Raw genomic sequence first — 16,721 nt, forward strand, 5'->3', positions numbered from 1 at the left:
AGGGTATCCCAGGTGAACCCACTGTAGTGCCGTTCAATGCGCCGGCGATCCTTGGACCACAGATGAAAGCAGGTGGACTCTTTGTGGGCCGGCTCTCTCCGGTCCACGGGGGAGAGACGTGAAGCGACCTCGTCTTGCAGAGCGTCTCCTCACCTTGCGTCCTCTCCAGGGGGGGGGGGTTCCAACACACGGCAGTGTCGGGGGTCTTTATCCATGGAATAATCAAAGTATCCAAAGCATAATCCGTGCCTGGGAAGGCGGGCTGTCGTCGGTAGAATAATCCGGTATACAGGTCCACTCGCTCGTCGGCTCTGGGGCTCCTCGGGTGCAGCTTCACATAGGGTCAACCACCCTGGGTAAGCAGCCAGTTCTCTGCCCGAAACGATGGGGTACTGACCACGGTAGTATTCTCACCGCACGAAGCACTATATATTAACAGACTATTATTAGCTTAATAGACTACGTCCAACTCGACGATATAGTGCCAAATATGACTATTCAAATATTAATATACACGATGTCTCAATACCGATGGTAGGCGAACTTGGCCTTCTCAAGTTCTCAAGTTCTTTAATAGTTGTCATACAGAAGTACAGAATACTTTCATACAAAATGCTTCTTACTGTTACGCTCCAGAGACTGTGCTAGACAAGATAGTATCAAATAACATAATAACATAATATAGCATGAATTTAGAAGAAGAAAATGAGGTCTCAGTGTTCGGTATAGACATATGTACAATGTTCTGAGTTACCATATAATATACAATACACAATACTATGCAGTGTACTAATGTACAGTACTATCTAGTGCAAAGCAGAAATGGGATGAGGTACAATTTTAGGTACAATTTACAGTAAGGTGTACGAGTTGTAGTGCAATCCTTCATCCATAAATATAAAGTGTGGGGAGTGGGTGCTACAGTGTGTTTGTTTAAAGTGGGTGTGTGCTATAAAGTGTGTGGAGTGGGTGCTACAGTGTGTTTGTTTAAAGTGAGTGTGTGCGTGTGGATGTGTGTGCTATGTGCGTTTGGTGGTTGTTGTTGTGTAGTGTTCATTCATTGTTCGTTTAGCAGCCTGATGGCCTGGGGATAGAAGCTACTTCTGAGTCTTTCTGTGCTCGCCTTGAGACTCCGGTATCGCTTGCCTGACCGCAGCAGTTCAAAGAGGCAGTTGTTCGGGTGACTGGAGTCTTTAATGATTCTCTTAGCCTTGCCCTTGCAACGCTTGTAGTAAATGTTCTGGAGGGTGGGGAGCCCCCCTCCAATTGTGCGTTCGGCTGCACGTGTCACTCTTTGTAGTCTGCTTCGGTCTTTTGCAGTGCTATTCCCAAACCAGGAGGTGATGTTGCCGGTCAAGATGCTCTCTATTGTACATGAGTAGAAGTTCTTAAGGATCTTCTGGCTGACTTGGAACTTCCTTAGGCGCCTGAGGAAGTAGAGGCGTTGTCGTGCCTTCTTCACCACACTGTTAATGTGTGTGGTCCATGTCAAGTCCTCGGATATGTAGGCTCCGAGGTACTTGAACCATTTATATACATAACAGACGCATAAAAACATGTAAGGGTGCCTTTTAGCTCAGTGTCTGGGTTAATTATAGTCCCTTTTGAGCCATGTCTTTAGGCTGGACTTGAATCTAACAGCATTGATTACGATTTTCAGGTCACTGGGCAGACTGTTCCAAAAGACAGCTGCAGAATATAAAAATTACTCCTTCCCCATACAACTCCTGAATCTGACTGGCACAAAGTCAGTTGAGCTACGCCTAGTTGGGTATGCATGGGTGTCCCTGATTCGGTTGAAGTAGTTGTTGAAGTACACTGGCACTACCCCGTGGCCCGTGCACAATTCTGTGAACTAGGCACATCCCTATTTGGTTGACTCTGTCTTCCACCTTTAGCCATCTCATGTTCTCAAAGTGTGATGGGTCAAGGTGGGTTCGGGCGGGTAGCCTTAGTATTACCCTGATTAGCTTGTTTTGTGATATCTGTAGTTTTATTTTCTGACTTTTGGGGGCGCTGATGTACCAGGAGCCACACGCATAGTCATAGTGACACTGTATGAGTGCTCCAGCATTATTATCCAACCAGAGTGCAAATGTAACAGTAAAGTGCAATAGTAATATACAATGTACAGGAGATTAAACTTGATATAAAATATATAAATTAGTACTACTGAATATAGTGCTAATCAGATTTATGTATAGAGTTGTAGTATTATTATGCATATAAACGAAACACATTAATTTGAATTCCCTGGTCTACAGGTATCGTTATCAGGAAATTGGCAACATTTCTACCTCTTCAATGTTATCAAGGTTTATGAGCAGCCAAGCCTGATGTTAAACACTGAATATATTTTCATGATATTTCAAAAACATTTTGGGAATATGCATAATTTCATTTTACGTAACCTTTCCAGGCCTGGAAAACACAGTTTGCAAATTAAATGACTTTTCTAGGTTTTCCATGACCGCAGGAACTCTACTGTGCATACGGTAATACATAATATAGACAACATTACATATTGAGAGAGATTGCAAACTATGGCAATGTGACCCAAATAAAGTTTTTTGTGTCCTATTACCATTTTGTCAAAAAGTTATTTGCCTGAAAGGTGATTAAAGATTCATAGGCCTGCTAAAGATCAATGCTGATTACCCCCGATAACTCATTTGGAAGTATGCAAATAAGCGAACAAATATTCTACCAAAGTGAAATATTGCTTCAATTTGACCCGCCAATCACAATGTGGACATTTCAGACTTTAAGTATTGTTGTTACTGTTAACACTTTGGTTGCCTTGGGTTAAATTAATGATATACCATAGATTGCCAGCGCTATTTGTCTATGGAGAAAGTCCCCTTCTTTGCAGGGCTATAACTTTTTAAATTCTATTGCTACATTGCCATTATTAGGGCCCATTCAAAGTCCTATATGTATTGTTCATTGTGTAGCAACGTTAAACTTTTTCATTCACATATTCATAGTAAAGTATGGTCTAATGTATAAGTATGTTTTCATCTCTTTCTGCAGCTTTCTCCAGAACGTGATATATAGCCCCAAATGCATTATATTGATGATGAAATACAGTTTGATGGCAATCAGCGCGATATAAAAAATTCCAACTAGACGTACTACTAGAAGTTACTACACGTCATCTGATGTTGACCGGATGGGCGAGGGGGCGTTTATAATTCCGTGGGCAGCGTTATACCAATCATCTAATGTGGGTCAAATGTTGATAATAGCAGTTAGTATCTAAGACGGTAACGTTACACGCTGAAACTCACCCCAGTCTCCGCGCGCCGTTGGGCGATCATCGTCGAGTAGAAATTTTATCATTATGGGATATATTTTTACCCGGTCCATCTCCAGCTTGTATAATGGTATATACGTCCAAATCATGTTGTTTATCGAGTTATTGCCAATCGATCACCGTGTAGCGTGACGAGCCAGAGTCCCATGAACCATAGCGAGCGCCCGGAAGTACTACGGTCGTCATGACAACCTCTATTCAACATCCTGTATGGCGATTGCGCCGATCGGCCACCAGATGGCGCTCCTGAACCGCCAGAGAGCTCAGTGGGTCCTGCTGGTGGATCTCAGGCCAGCGGAGGGGGAATATGAATCCGATCGCAGATTTTTGAAATATTGATATAAGGACGCTGTACAGCGTCCCCCGGCAACTTTAGCATGGCCAGCAAAGACGTGAAAAGACGTGTCCCGGCACTCAAAGTGTTAAGAATAGAATAGAATAGAAATCCTTTATTTATCCCAAGGGAAATTCGGCACTACAGATCGCTCACAGTAAACAATAAACATTTAGGTAGTCAATAAGAATAAAAATAAGAATAAAGAATAGAATACGGGACTTCAGGTTTAGCACCAGCATGTAACGGTCGCATTGGTTATAGCTCTCGCCCGTTTTTTTTAAATAATTTTTGCTTCAAAAACCACTTTTTACAACACCAATGTATTTAAACCTCGACGTATATATAAACTAGATCTTCAACTAACTATATCGACTGAAAGAATCAAGATGGGACCAAAGAAAGATACACGTGCAACAGCCAAACTAGCTACAGAGGATTTGCCTGTGGATACGGGCTCCGTTCGGGATTTGGCTGGAGAGATCGAAAGAAAAACAGCTGAAATTGCCACTTCTTCCAGCGTCCCCGCCACCTCATCCGATATAGAGTCTCTTGCTAAACTAATAAAGATCTTAACCGATAAGGTTGATAAGGCTGACACTAAGGCTGACGCTATCAAAGAATCTATCGAAGCCAAAATCGAGGATTTAAAAGTAGCGGCTGCAGTACAAACCGAACGCATTCATGTAGCTGAGGCCACCTTGGTTGAACATACACTGAGATTCATTACGGGCGAAGGGGCTTTAAATGACGGCATCGTGGAACTAACGATGAAGATGGATGACAACAACAAGAAGCTAACAGCTAAGATATTCGAAATGGAACGTCATTCCCGAAGATTTAACATCCGTATAGTAGGACTGGATGAATCAGTTGACTGCACAAACGACTCGTTCGCGACAGTGTTAGCTCAAATCCTAGGATCAGATATCCTCTCCACAACACCAATAGTGGATCAGCGCTACAGAATTGGCATCCGAGACTACAACAACAACAAAGCTAGAGTGATTATTGCTAGCCTACGTCAAACTGGAATAAGAGACACGATTATCCGGGCGTCACGAAAGAAGAGGGGAAATCTGCAATACAACGAGAAACCAGTGTATTTCTACGAAGATTTTTGCTGCGAGGTTGTAGCCCTACGAGCTAGTTACAAGTCAGTGATGACTCGTCTTTTTGAGAAGGGATTCCCACCTACACTACGCTACCCTGCAAATCTTACCATCCATGGATAGAAATGGAATAAGGGTAAAGCTTTCCTCGCCTGAAGAAGCCGAGGAGTACATGAGGGATCCACAACGTGGAGGAGGCTAAGTCTTATTCTCTTTTTAATTTTTTGATTACTTCGTTATAACTTGGACACCAAAATTGGCACCAAACAAACTTTGATGACATTGATGTAGAGATAGGTTAATATGTGACGCCAGATACTATATTATTGTAAAGGTTCGCGGTTTGGGCCCGCTAGATTAATGGGTTTTATGCAAGTCATGCTATGTAGTTGACATTTTGGAATACTCTGGACTCTTTCAACGCTCGGTGTCATATCGGAATATTCTGGAATAATATCACCCTATGGCATGCAGAAAGCGCTGGAACATAAACAACAATTTGTGACCATACACAAGAATCACATCTGAAAGAACAACCTTTACAACGGAATACTGCCTACCCCTGTTTGGGGGATGAACTGCATACACATATTTAAAACCTTCCTTTTCATCTAGGTGTTTAAGTTTGGCAAAGTTAGATTAAGATTTAAACAAATGTTCTCTATTTTTTGAGGTGTCTATAATTTGGTTCTATACACCTTTCTTATTCTTCGATATGTTTTAACTTATACATGTTAGTATAAGGTTTAAGTGAATATACTATGATATTTGAGGCATATTTTTTATTTGTATTTTATTATTTTAACAGGAGAGTGGCTAAGCCACGGGTGACATTCTATTAAGGTAGAATTAAAAGTGTTATGGTTTGTAACCGACCCCAATCGCACAACACAAGACAGGTATGAGAGTAAGCCAAAACAGGGCAAATATTTATTATAGAACAAAAAGCGGCACAGTCCCTTTAAGGGAGAACACAAAAACACTAGAGACAAGGAAATCTGGAAAATGCGGCACTGTGCCTTTAAGAGGCGAACAGGCTAAGGGACTAAGGCTAAGGGCCAGGGCTAAGGACCAGGGCTAAGTGTCAGGGCCAGGACCAGGGGCACTGGAGAGGGGGACAGGGACAGAGGCCCGGAGAGGCGGGCTGGAGACAGGGACAGAGAACAGGGTTAAGGCCTTGGACAGGGCGAGGGCCAGAGCTGCTTACAGGGATGAGGACAGGGTTCCGACGGCGGAGGCCTGGCACGAGGACAGGGGCCCGACGGCGGAGGCCTGGCACGGGAACAGGGGCCCGACGGCGGAGGCCTGGCACGGGAACAGGGGCCCGACGGCGGAGGCCTGGCACGGGGACAGGGGCCCGACAGCGGGGGCCTGGGCACGGAGATCCTCCTCGGATGCTGCAGACGGGCAGCGCAGAACAAAGGGGTCCCAGGGGACCGGGGCGAAGAGTCGCCATCCTCCCGTGGAAATAGGGAGCGATGCGCGCCGTCTTGACGTCTGGAGTGGGAACACCACTCCAGGCTTGGCACGGAGATCCTCCTCGGATGCTGCAGACGGGCAGCGCAGAACACAGGGGTCCCAGGGGACCGGGGCGAAGAGACGCCATCCTCCCGTGGAAATAGGGAGCGATGCGCGCCGTCTTGACGTCTGGAGTGGGAACACCACTCCAGGCTTGGCACGGAGATCCTCCTCGGATGCTGCAGACGGGCAGCGCAGAACACAGGGGTCCCAGGGGACCGGGGCCAAGAGACGCATCCTCCCGTGGAAATAGGGAGCGATGCGCGCCGGCTTGACGTCTGGAGTGGGAACACTGGAAAACCTCCTGTAGAGAATTAGAGAGCGAAGACGGTGTCCCACTCCAGGCAAACGGCGACAGGTGGTGATGGCTGGCACGTCGTCTCACGCCGGAGACGCGGCAGGAGATGGTAACGTACAGGATGGTAACCGTACAGAACTCCATGAACACAGAGTGAACATAGATACAGAACGAACACAGAGTCCAGAACACAGAACGACCCGACAAGGACTGGAGGGGAGTCTGCAACCTATGTACTCTCCCGAGGTGATTGCAAACTCCCAACAGGTGCGTGAAGGTAGAGGATCAAGGATGTCCAAGGGTGGGGGCTGGTGAAGAGTAGAGGAGAGTAAATCATCGCAAGGGTGGGGGCTGGTGAAGAGTAGAGGAGAGTAGACAGGGAAAACACAGGAAAAAGGTCCAGGGACAGGCGAATCCTCACAAAAAGTTTAAGATCCTATGGCAATTTGCTTAGGAAAGTTAAGGATAAATAGCTCATTCTGGGCTAACTGGTCGTGTAAGGGAGGGGGGGATTATATGATTGGGTTTATATGTATGTTTTCAGGCTCGGCTCTCAACAGGACCTCAATAATTGGATATATATCTATTGTGAAGTTTAACTCCAGACGAATTACACACAAGAATACAACAACATGTTTAGATTATGGCTAGTTTGAATATAATGATTTGGAATACTGGGGGACTAAATAAACAACACAAACGCAAAAGTGTGCTTACACTGATGAAAAACAAACAGGTTGATGTGGCTCTTTTAAGCTAAACGCACTTCTTAGTGAAGGATAACGTAATGCTAGCAGACAAAATATATCATAACATTAGCTACTCATCTTTTGGAACGAGAGCCTGTGGGGTTGCTATAGTCGCAAAACGGAAGTTGAATATCAAATTGTTGGACGTATGGTCTGATGCGGATGGCCGAGTAACCATAGCTAAAGTAGAATATAGTAATAGGAAAATCGTGTTGGTAGCGGCATATGCCCCAAATCTGTACGATGCTAACTTTTACGCTACACTCACTAGAGCAATGTTGAACCTTCCTGAGTATTCATTTATAATTGGCGTGGATTTTAATGCTAATTGGGATCCCGTGATGGATAAATCTAATCCCACCAATTCCAATGATCAGAAACATGCATCTAATGCACTAAAGGATTGGGCCAAGAATACTGGTGTAAATGACCTATGGCGATTACTCAATCCAATGGCCCGAGAGTACTCGTTTCGCTCTGCAAGACACAAGACATTTTCCAGAATAGATTATGTTTTTGCATCCCCTAGACTATTTGATAGCTATGACGTGGAAATGGTGCCTAATGCACTATCAGATCACAGCTATTTACTCCTGAAAGGTTCATTTGGTATACTGTCATCCCGAGCCCCAAGATGGCGATTTAACTCGATACTGCTGAAAAACAATGAATACATAATACAATTCAAAGTTGAACTTATTAAATTCCTGCGGAGTAATGCGAATTCAGTACAGGATCCCAGAATGTTATGGATGTCGGTAAAGGGTTTTATTAAGGATTACACTACGGTCTTTGCCTCCAACCTACGCAAGAATCGTTGTTCCAAATTGGTAGAGCTGGAAACGCTTTACTCCTCGTTGTTCTCCTCTTTACAACACAACTACTCGGTTCGATTGGAGACTCAAATTAATGTGTTAAAAAAAGAGATTAACTCCATTTTAAGACAACAATATGCTGTGATGTCACATGAATGTATAAATATATGGCCATGCATTTAATCTCTCTCTTTTTTATAAAATCATTATAGCCAACATGCAATATATCCCATTGATTGGTACAATGGGACAGACATTTGTTTTATACAGCTATAACCTGCATTCTTTCAAATATATCATTAATCAATAAAACAGATATTGGAATACACTATGTAGCCTATGTGTCTAATGAATAATGCTGCGAAAGATTGGACACAACACAAGCTGTGTAAACAAATAGGTCAATATAATTTAATTTAATAAATAAAGGTTTTCAATTCAATTCAATAACTGAAATATACATTATTCAGACTAGTAGTTATATTACTACTACAATACAAAATGTTTGATTTTGTATCTGATCTGTCATGACAGCATGGCTGTCACAGCACTTAATTATGTTAATACTATTCAGGGGAGAGGTGTGGCTGGGAGGTATTGTTTACGCCCAGCAGAATCCTGGCGAGAGGTGTCAAATCTTTAAGAGCTGTTTTCTCTGCTTAAGGGTGCGGTTACACCTTTCGTTTCATTTTCGTATCATTGTCATATGCGTTTCGCCGCGACGTCGTGCGCCTCGAGTCACACTTTCGTTTTTTTTTCGTTTTTGTCACCCGAGCACACTGATGTAGTACACTGCCAAAGCAGTAGGTGGCAGTAGGTGGCAAACATGAAGGCAATTTCAACCAATCAGAACTTGAATGTGCCAATAATACACTTCCTGGAAGCTCCAGCAAAGAAAATGTCAATAAGGCAGGCGCCTATGCCGCGCCACCATCTTGCCTATTTACTCAATGCAGCAATTCTTTTTCAGCAAAGCCTAATAAAAGTGCAATAAACAAAACGGATACATTCACTGTGTGTTCTGCCTGTCATTTGTTGATGAAACAAAACTAACATCAACACAAGTGACCACCAAGAGCGGATAGTTTAGTCTAAAAAACGATCGGTAGCATTGTTAGCTGCATGCTAACGTCAATGGAATTTGCCATTATAACAGTATAGCATTGTGGCTAGAAGCTAACGTTAGCTCACGCTACTTAGCCAGCACCAAACTGATGATATCGGGAGCTATCAGTGGTTAGATAACATTAGAGACAACGCTGTGTGTATTAAACAAAGGTGAATAGATGACTGGGCCATTTTGTTTAATGCTTGTTAAGTTGAAAGAGGAGCTTTGAGCTAACAGGGTTTGATAGCTAACACTAGCTCATGTTATCCAGTGGCAGTGCCAATCGGTAATGCTAGCAGAATGAATGGATGTAAACTTTCTTTAACATATTGCATATGGGTACAATACAATACGGCTCAATACAAACAATTGTTAAGGGAATGCAGACTGTTGTAGCTTGGACTGGGGTCCTTATAACAATAACTTGACAACACATAGTAGCTGCAGCTATTTGGTTTGGGACAGCTCTCTGTCACCGGAAGGGCACGCAGATGGTATCTACTGCGCATGGGCGTTTTCGCAACAACGGCTCATGCAGACTACACGCTGTTGTCTGCGCGTTTTTTAGCGTTTCTCCAAAACGCAAACACAATTTTGCGTTTCAGCCGTATCCAAAAAAACCCGCCAAAAAACGCATTTCTGTGTAATAGGGACATGAAACGTATTCAAAAACGTATAAAAAAACGCCACAAATACACTAGTCTAACCATAGCCTAAGTCTCTGGGGAAAAAAGACTGCTACAAGATTTAAAATTAGCACATCACAATAATAACATTCTCAGATTTCAAAGTATGACACATCATTTGAAAGCTTACATTCTGTACTTTCACAATCTGGAAAAATCTGGAAAATGAAAATATAGACATGTGGGCTAAAGCACTGGTCGGGGTCACATATTCCTGTGATTTATTGAGATATTTACTGTTAATGTTTGTATTGTCAAAAAAATTATAAAAAAATTTGTTCAAAAAAGAAAAAAATAATAGAATACGGTCCGGGATATACATTCTGGTATTCCATTGTAAAGTGTAAAATTTAAGGCTATCAAAGTTAACGCGTTAACGCATAATTCTTTTAACGCCGCAATATTTTTTTATCCACTTTTTCTCCCATTTTCTATTTTTCGTATCGTCCAATTCAACCCTCCCCTGTCTCGAACGCTGTTTCTTGCCTCCCACAAGCCGGCTGCAATGTGGACGAAGCCATACATAGCACGAGTCCCCTCCGGTACTCGAGGTAGCAGCCGTCGCATCTTTTCACCTGCGCGGCGCGATCTTTCAGCGTCAGGGGTCTGCGCTTTGGAGAGACGCCGCCCCCATCGCTTCTTGATTCTACTGCGCAGGCGCACCAACCGACCTGTAGGAGTCGCTGTCCACAACGTCCGATCCCCACCCCTCAGTTTTCCCTCCCCCTAATACTGCCAATTGTATTAGTACGGACGACCAGCCAAACTGAAAACAATGTGGAGAGCTGGGCTCGAACCCAGCGTCTCCAGCATTGGTGGTGAGTGCCTTGCCCACTGCACCACCTAGCCGCCCGAAAAGTGGCAATTTTTGAACTTGAACTTGAGGACTGCATACTTTTTTTTTTGCAAACCAAAACAACATACTTCATACTTATAGCACATGCATGAGCCTGGTCTCTTTTGAAAGATGACATTCTGAAGTTTCTGATTCCAGAGATTTTTTTTTTACTTTTAGTGCTAACGTAATAGAGTTACATAGGTCTGAACTTGAGTTGTAAAAAAAACTTGTTACTCAAGTTTTTCTGTAGTAGTTAGTAGTCCAGAGGTAGTATTTCCCCAGAAGGTGGTATGGCTTACAAATTCAGACGGAGCCCTAGCCTGAAGCCTTATGTAGTACATATCCAAATTCCGTGATGGTGAAGATGATGACAACATATAGGCCTGTTTTACCCTCTATCTTGCTTTTCTCTCTTGTGAACTTGTCATTTCAATATTTTCGAATAGAACAGCAGCTACAGCGGGATGAGTCCCGTGCCACGGGGAACTAAAGGAAGCATTAGACTGTATACCTCTCATCGGTAAAATAACAATTCGGTGATGTTGAACAACCAATGAACATAAATCTTGAGCCGTGACGTAAGGGTCCCTGTTGCGTGTAGTCTTTTACCAGCAAGATAGAGGGTAAAACAGGCCTATATGTTGTCATCATCTTCACCATCACGGAATTGATCGTGCATAATGGATATCTTTTGGATATGAATCGTGCCAGCGGAGTTAACTGACTTGTGTTTCGTCTTTAAAGATCCACGGATTTAGGGTTGAAGTAATAACTTTCATATATTTTCTTGATAGCACATGCTCACATAATCGTATTGCCTAATTTCAGAATAGCCACCGCAAGCCAGAAACACTTCGAGGAAGCTCGAAACGGGCAACAGCATTACACACAACACCATTAAGAGAGAGAGAGAACACTGCTTTAAGGAAAACAGCTTCTCCCAGACTTTCGACAGGATTTTAAAGCAAAGGCTACGTGTCTTTTTGTTCTCCACCGACAAGATACAGCATTTGTTTTCTTGAAAAGTATAGATATTACTACGCTAACATAATCACGCTGCTGTTATACAGCAACTTGGACAGTAGTTGAATGTGAACCTGCGAGGCGGCAGCTACGTGATCCTGAAGCAGGCTGTTAGAGGCAGAAATAGGCGTAACGCGATTGGCGCAGAGAGAAACGTCAGTGGCCAATCAGATCGCGGAACCCGAACACGGAACTGCAAGTGTGTTGGTAAAAGACTACACGCGTCCAGGAAGATTATGCCAGACTGTACTGTCACCCTGTGCTCAGTGATGCAGTGAGGCACAGTGATGCATTATAGAGTCTGATGGCTGTCAGAATGAAGGACTTCCTGTGCCGTTCAGTGTTGCATCTCTAGGGAGTCTTAGTCTAACGTTTAAGATTAAATGTTGTAACTATTAAGATTGAATCAGATTAAAAGTGTAATTGGTGCGAAATTTATGAGGTTCTTGAAGGGTGTGAGAGTGTAAAGGAAAGAGATAGGAGAAAGGAGAGTTTAGGGACAGAAAAGGAAAACAGATGAAGGTAGAGAGGCCGAAGAGGGTTTTTTATTTTTATGATTTCTTATAATTCATTTTACTGTATATATTTTTTCCTTTTTTGTTTGTTTATGTGAATGTCAATTTAAATTATAATTAGGGAATGGAGGGGGTTAAATGTATTTTTTGTCATGTATTTCTGTCCTATATGTAAAAAAATTGAAAATACAATTAAAATATTGTAAAAAAAAGAAAAAAGTGTAATTGGTGCTTCCTACTTGCTCTCCAGACGCAGGTGGCAGAGGGCGGGTTGCCACAGTAGACTCCTTCCTGCCATTTCCCGAACAGTCTGTGGACGACCTTCCCTTTCTGGTCCGTAATGGTTCCCTGCACCTCGTTCCCATCTGAGTTCCAGTACTTGGCCTGTATAAAGAATTATTATTGTCATTATGAGTCTGGATGGATACGGGTAGGTCTTGTTTTTCTTTTTGGCCAAACATATGCGTTGTGGAAGAAGATCAACAGTGACAGTCGGACGTTTGAGCTGAATTTCACATTCTTACAGTTATCTGCATGACTGTGAGAAAGGACCTACAGTAGTGGGGAGGAGGTTGAACCCTCCTAAATTCTGTTTATCCACATTTTTATTTGTGAAATAAGAGCTTTAAGCTGGTGTAAATCTTCATGATCAAAATTGATAGTAACAGTATACTGTTCTAGGGACTCAAGGTCCCCAGAGTTTGCTCAGAACAGGGTACATCTGCATTTTGCTATGATGCCCTCTAGCTCATGGAATGAACGCCAACAGTCCTTAAGCTTCAGGTTCTCCCCTCTGTTGCTTAAAACCTTGATCTCCAACCTTTGTCAATCAAGTTGTATGTGTTTTAAAGGTCCCCTGCCTTTTCCAGTGTTTAGCATTGTTTTCTAGCAATGTGGGGTTGTATCAATGGGGTCTGTGTCTCTAATTCTCATTTTGGCGCATCAGTCCAGTTCACATGTCACGAGATCCTCCCCCACTGAACTAAGCCATTCTGATTTGACTGTTTTGCTGACGTGAATAAGGCACTGATCTGCATATCTCAGCCCCTGGTTGTAGTCACCGCCCACAATCAACAATTCGCTCAACAACAGAGCGAGTGGAAATACTGACACTTCCTCAAACGGGTTGACGTGACGCCGGCAGAGAGAGAGCAGAGAACGAGCGAGTGAGAGAGAGGGAGAGAGAGAGAGATAGAGAGGGAGAGAGAGAGAGGGAGAGAGAGGGATATGGAGCATTTACACACACTCCTGATTTACACACACACGCAATCGGGACGCAGTCGGGAGTGTGTGTAAATGCTCTGTATCCCTCTCTCTCCCTCTCTCTCTCTCTCCCTCTATCTCTCGCTCGCTCGTTCTCTGCTCTCTCTCTGTCGGCACTCGTGTCACGTAAACCTGTTGCAAAATATCATAGCACACACGCACACTCCCACTCATATTCCGATCCGTGCAATAATATTCACGGGGGTATATATTGTCATTTGAAACAAGTTACCAATGCATTGTCCCGTGGGATTATGCCCCCCGCCACGAAATTAATTAGTCTCCCTCTCTATCTCTCTATGTCTCTCTCTGTCAATCAATCAATCAATCAATCAATCAATCAATCAATCAATCAACCAATCAATCAATCAATCAATCAATCAATCAATCAATCAATCAATCAATCAATCAATCAATCAGTCTGCCAGTGCAGACTGTGGGTGACTGTCACTCAAAGCACTTTGCGAGTATGGGTGGAGCCCAGCCCAAAACAGCTTGAAATCTTGAAGTGGAAAAATGCTGCTTTAGAGTACTTGATTAGAAATGCAAAACAATTATGGGGGCGGTCAGGTGGCGTAGTAGAGATTGCGTTCGTCACCAACCCCGGATACGCTGGATTCGCCTGCTGGATTCGCCTGCTGGATTCGCCTGTTCGAATCCAGCTCACAGCTCCGGCGTTGTCACCAGCTTGGCTGGCCGTTCACACTAATACAATTGGCTGTATTAGAGGGTGGGAAAGCTGGCGGGGTGGGTCCGGGTCGTTGTAAACAGCGACTCCTACAGTTCGGTCGGGGCGCCTGCTCAGCGCGGATAGGATCTAAGGGGGGTAGTGTGATCCTTCCACACGTTACACCCTCTCAGTGAGAGTCCGCGCTGCCAGGTGAAAAGAAGCGGTTGATTGGCTAGACGTGTGTCGGAGGAAGCACGTGATAGCCTCCACTCTCCCAGACCGACTGTGGGGGGTAAGTGCGCAGCGACCAGGAAGGGGATTGGGAATTGGCATAACGACTAACATTGGGATCGGAGAAAATCAGAGGAAAAAGGAGGGGGATTTTTTTTTAATAAAAAAAACAAGAAAAAAAAACAATTAATAAAAAAAAGAAAAGAAAATTACAGATGTGTTCCATAGACTCACAGGAATTGTGTAAAATTGCCCAAATAGTGAAAGGAATAGCAAAACATGAGACCTTTAACACTTCCAGTGCCGTTCACGTAGATCTACGTTTTTGTCACGGTATTTCTTTTATTATCTATTGCCATTCATAATTCAGCGGGGCACCTTGTGCATACTGTTCTGAGTGTGTCTGAGCTTGCAGACGGTATTATACTGCCCTCTAACGCCTTCGGCCAGTAATGCACCCCGTTAGAAACGGGTTGGTTTCTTTTCTCTACCGAGCTGCGGCATGGGGGCGGGTCCTAAACACTCCGGCAAAACACACGCTTGTAGGGGTGGTTTGAACTACTGACCCCGCCCGTCCGTTGAAGTGCAATGTCCTACAACGTCGGAGGCACGATCGCTGTGGATAACTGGAATGGCGATGAGATTATTGGATTCTTTTTTTTGCATTACTTCAGAGACCAGGAAAGGACACCATGAAAGCTTGCGTTGATCTGATATTTATTTCTACTACGATTGAAGCTATCTGTGTTATAGCTGTTTGGCTGTATGCCGTTGGGTTGCAGGAGGGGGGGGGGGGGTACGCCGGTCTAAATCACATTGCATGCGTGCACAAGGAAGGATAATAGTGATGATCTAGCGTTGATTTCAGGAAGATCCGATAATCAGGCGAAAAATGACAACATGTTTATTGAATTACAATAAATTCACGGTATAAAACGCAAATGTACGGATGAAAAAATTATCTGTTTTTTGCACGTTGACCAGAAGCAGCTCAATGAGACTCGACTGCGTTATTAGACCCATAGCTATACTATAAAATATAGGTTTAGGTCTACAAAGTACAACTACGTTTACATGGGGTTAATGGACGGCACGGAAGTGGTCACTTCCCGGAAGGGAGGTGGTGTTCTGCCGAATTCTACTGCTTCCTCGAAAACTGCTGCCGTAGCGTGAAGCGCCTATATCTTTTGACAGCTGGGTGACATCACCCTATAGTTCACTCCGAACTCCAACAGGTGTACCGACATTTTATCATCTACAAATACATTCTGCTGCAAAGCCAATTACATGCAAATATTTACATGCTTATACAGTTCAAAAGGTGCAATGAAAAACATATGTTTAAGATATTGTTTAAGATATATCAACAAGACTCAACAAGACGTTCGTCAGCAAGGTGGCAGAATATTGTTGAGTGAACGATTGTGGGTCATGCGCATGCGTGCGCAAGCGCAGGAGCGCTGGCAGCAGAATTCTGGTGTGCAGTAGAATTTGGCAGAACACCGGCACTCAATATGTTAATTGATGTGTTATCCTTACTTTTGTCTCGCCGATGTTGTGAAGTGACTGGGGCGAGTAGCGGTGCTATGGGTTAAACTCACTCTCACCCTCAAAAGACACATAGACACCTTACAAAGCAGTGAATTCACCTGTTCAGTGTGACTGTACTCCTGAAAAAGTATAGTATGGTTTATTTGTATTGGGAAAGATACACACATTAGATGGTTGAACAACATCTATATGTGTGGTAATAATGCAGATATTGAGTGTATTTCTGTGAAAATGCATGTGGCGCATGCCTCTGAATCCAACCAAAGCGGAAAAATGCGCTTCCTGCCCGCGCGCGGTCAGTGTGAACAGCGACGCCCGTTAACATGGGAGCGAAAGTGAAGCGCCTCACGCCCGCGTTCGGTGGGGTTGGGGTGTAAGGAGGGTGAGTGTAACGGATGGTACCGCGAAACACAGTCACGATGGACTTCCGATGTTGTGAAGTGACTGGGGCGAGTAGCGGTGCTATGGGTTAAACTCACTCTCACCCTCAAAAGACACATAGACACGTTACAAAGCAGCGAGTTCACCTCTTGGTATAGAGGTCTGTGCTGTAGCCCGCCGTGCAGCAGACCGCGGGTTCGAAACTCCCTTGGGACATCGAAGTTTAAGGTGACGATGTCACAACCATTACATATATATATATATATATATATATATATATATATATATATATATATATTTCTAAACACTATAT

The 16,721-nt window shown here is 43.7% G+C and overlaps 1 protein-coding gene across 3 annotated transcripts in view; it reads right to left on the bottom strand.

The window, feature by feature from the left end:
* The window catches only part of osbpl3b (oxysterol binding protein-like 3b), a 181,388-nt gene that overhangs the window by 14,049 nt on the left and 150,618 nt on the right, over nucleotides 1-16,721 (bottom strand). For all 3 annotated transcript variants that reach the window (XM_084336436.1, XM_084336434.1, XM_084336435.1), the window contains one exon: nucleotides 12,552-12,696. In XM_084336436.1, the coding sequence (XP_084192562.1) occupies nucleotides 12,552-12,696 (145 nt within the window). The remainder of the gene's footprint in view (nucleotides 1-12,551; nucleotides 12,697-16,721) is intronic.

Source organism: Notolepis coatsorum (genome assembly GCF_963971535.1).
Source record: "Notolepis coatsorum genome assembly, chromosome: 19".
NCBI lineage: Eukaryota > Metazoa > Chordata > Actinopteri > Aulopiformes > Paralepididae > Notolepis > Notolepis coatsorum.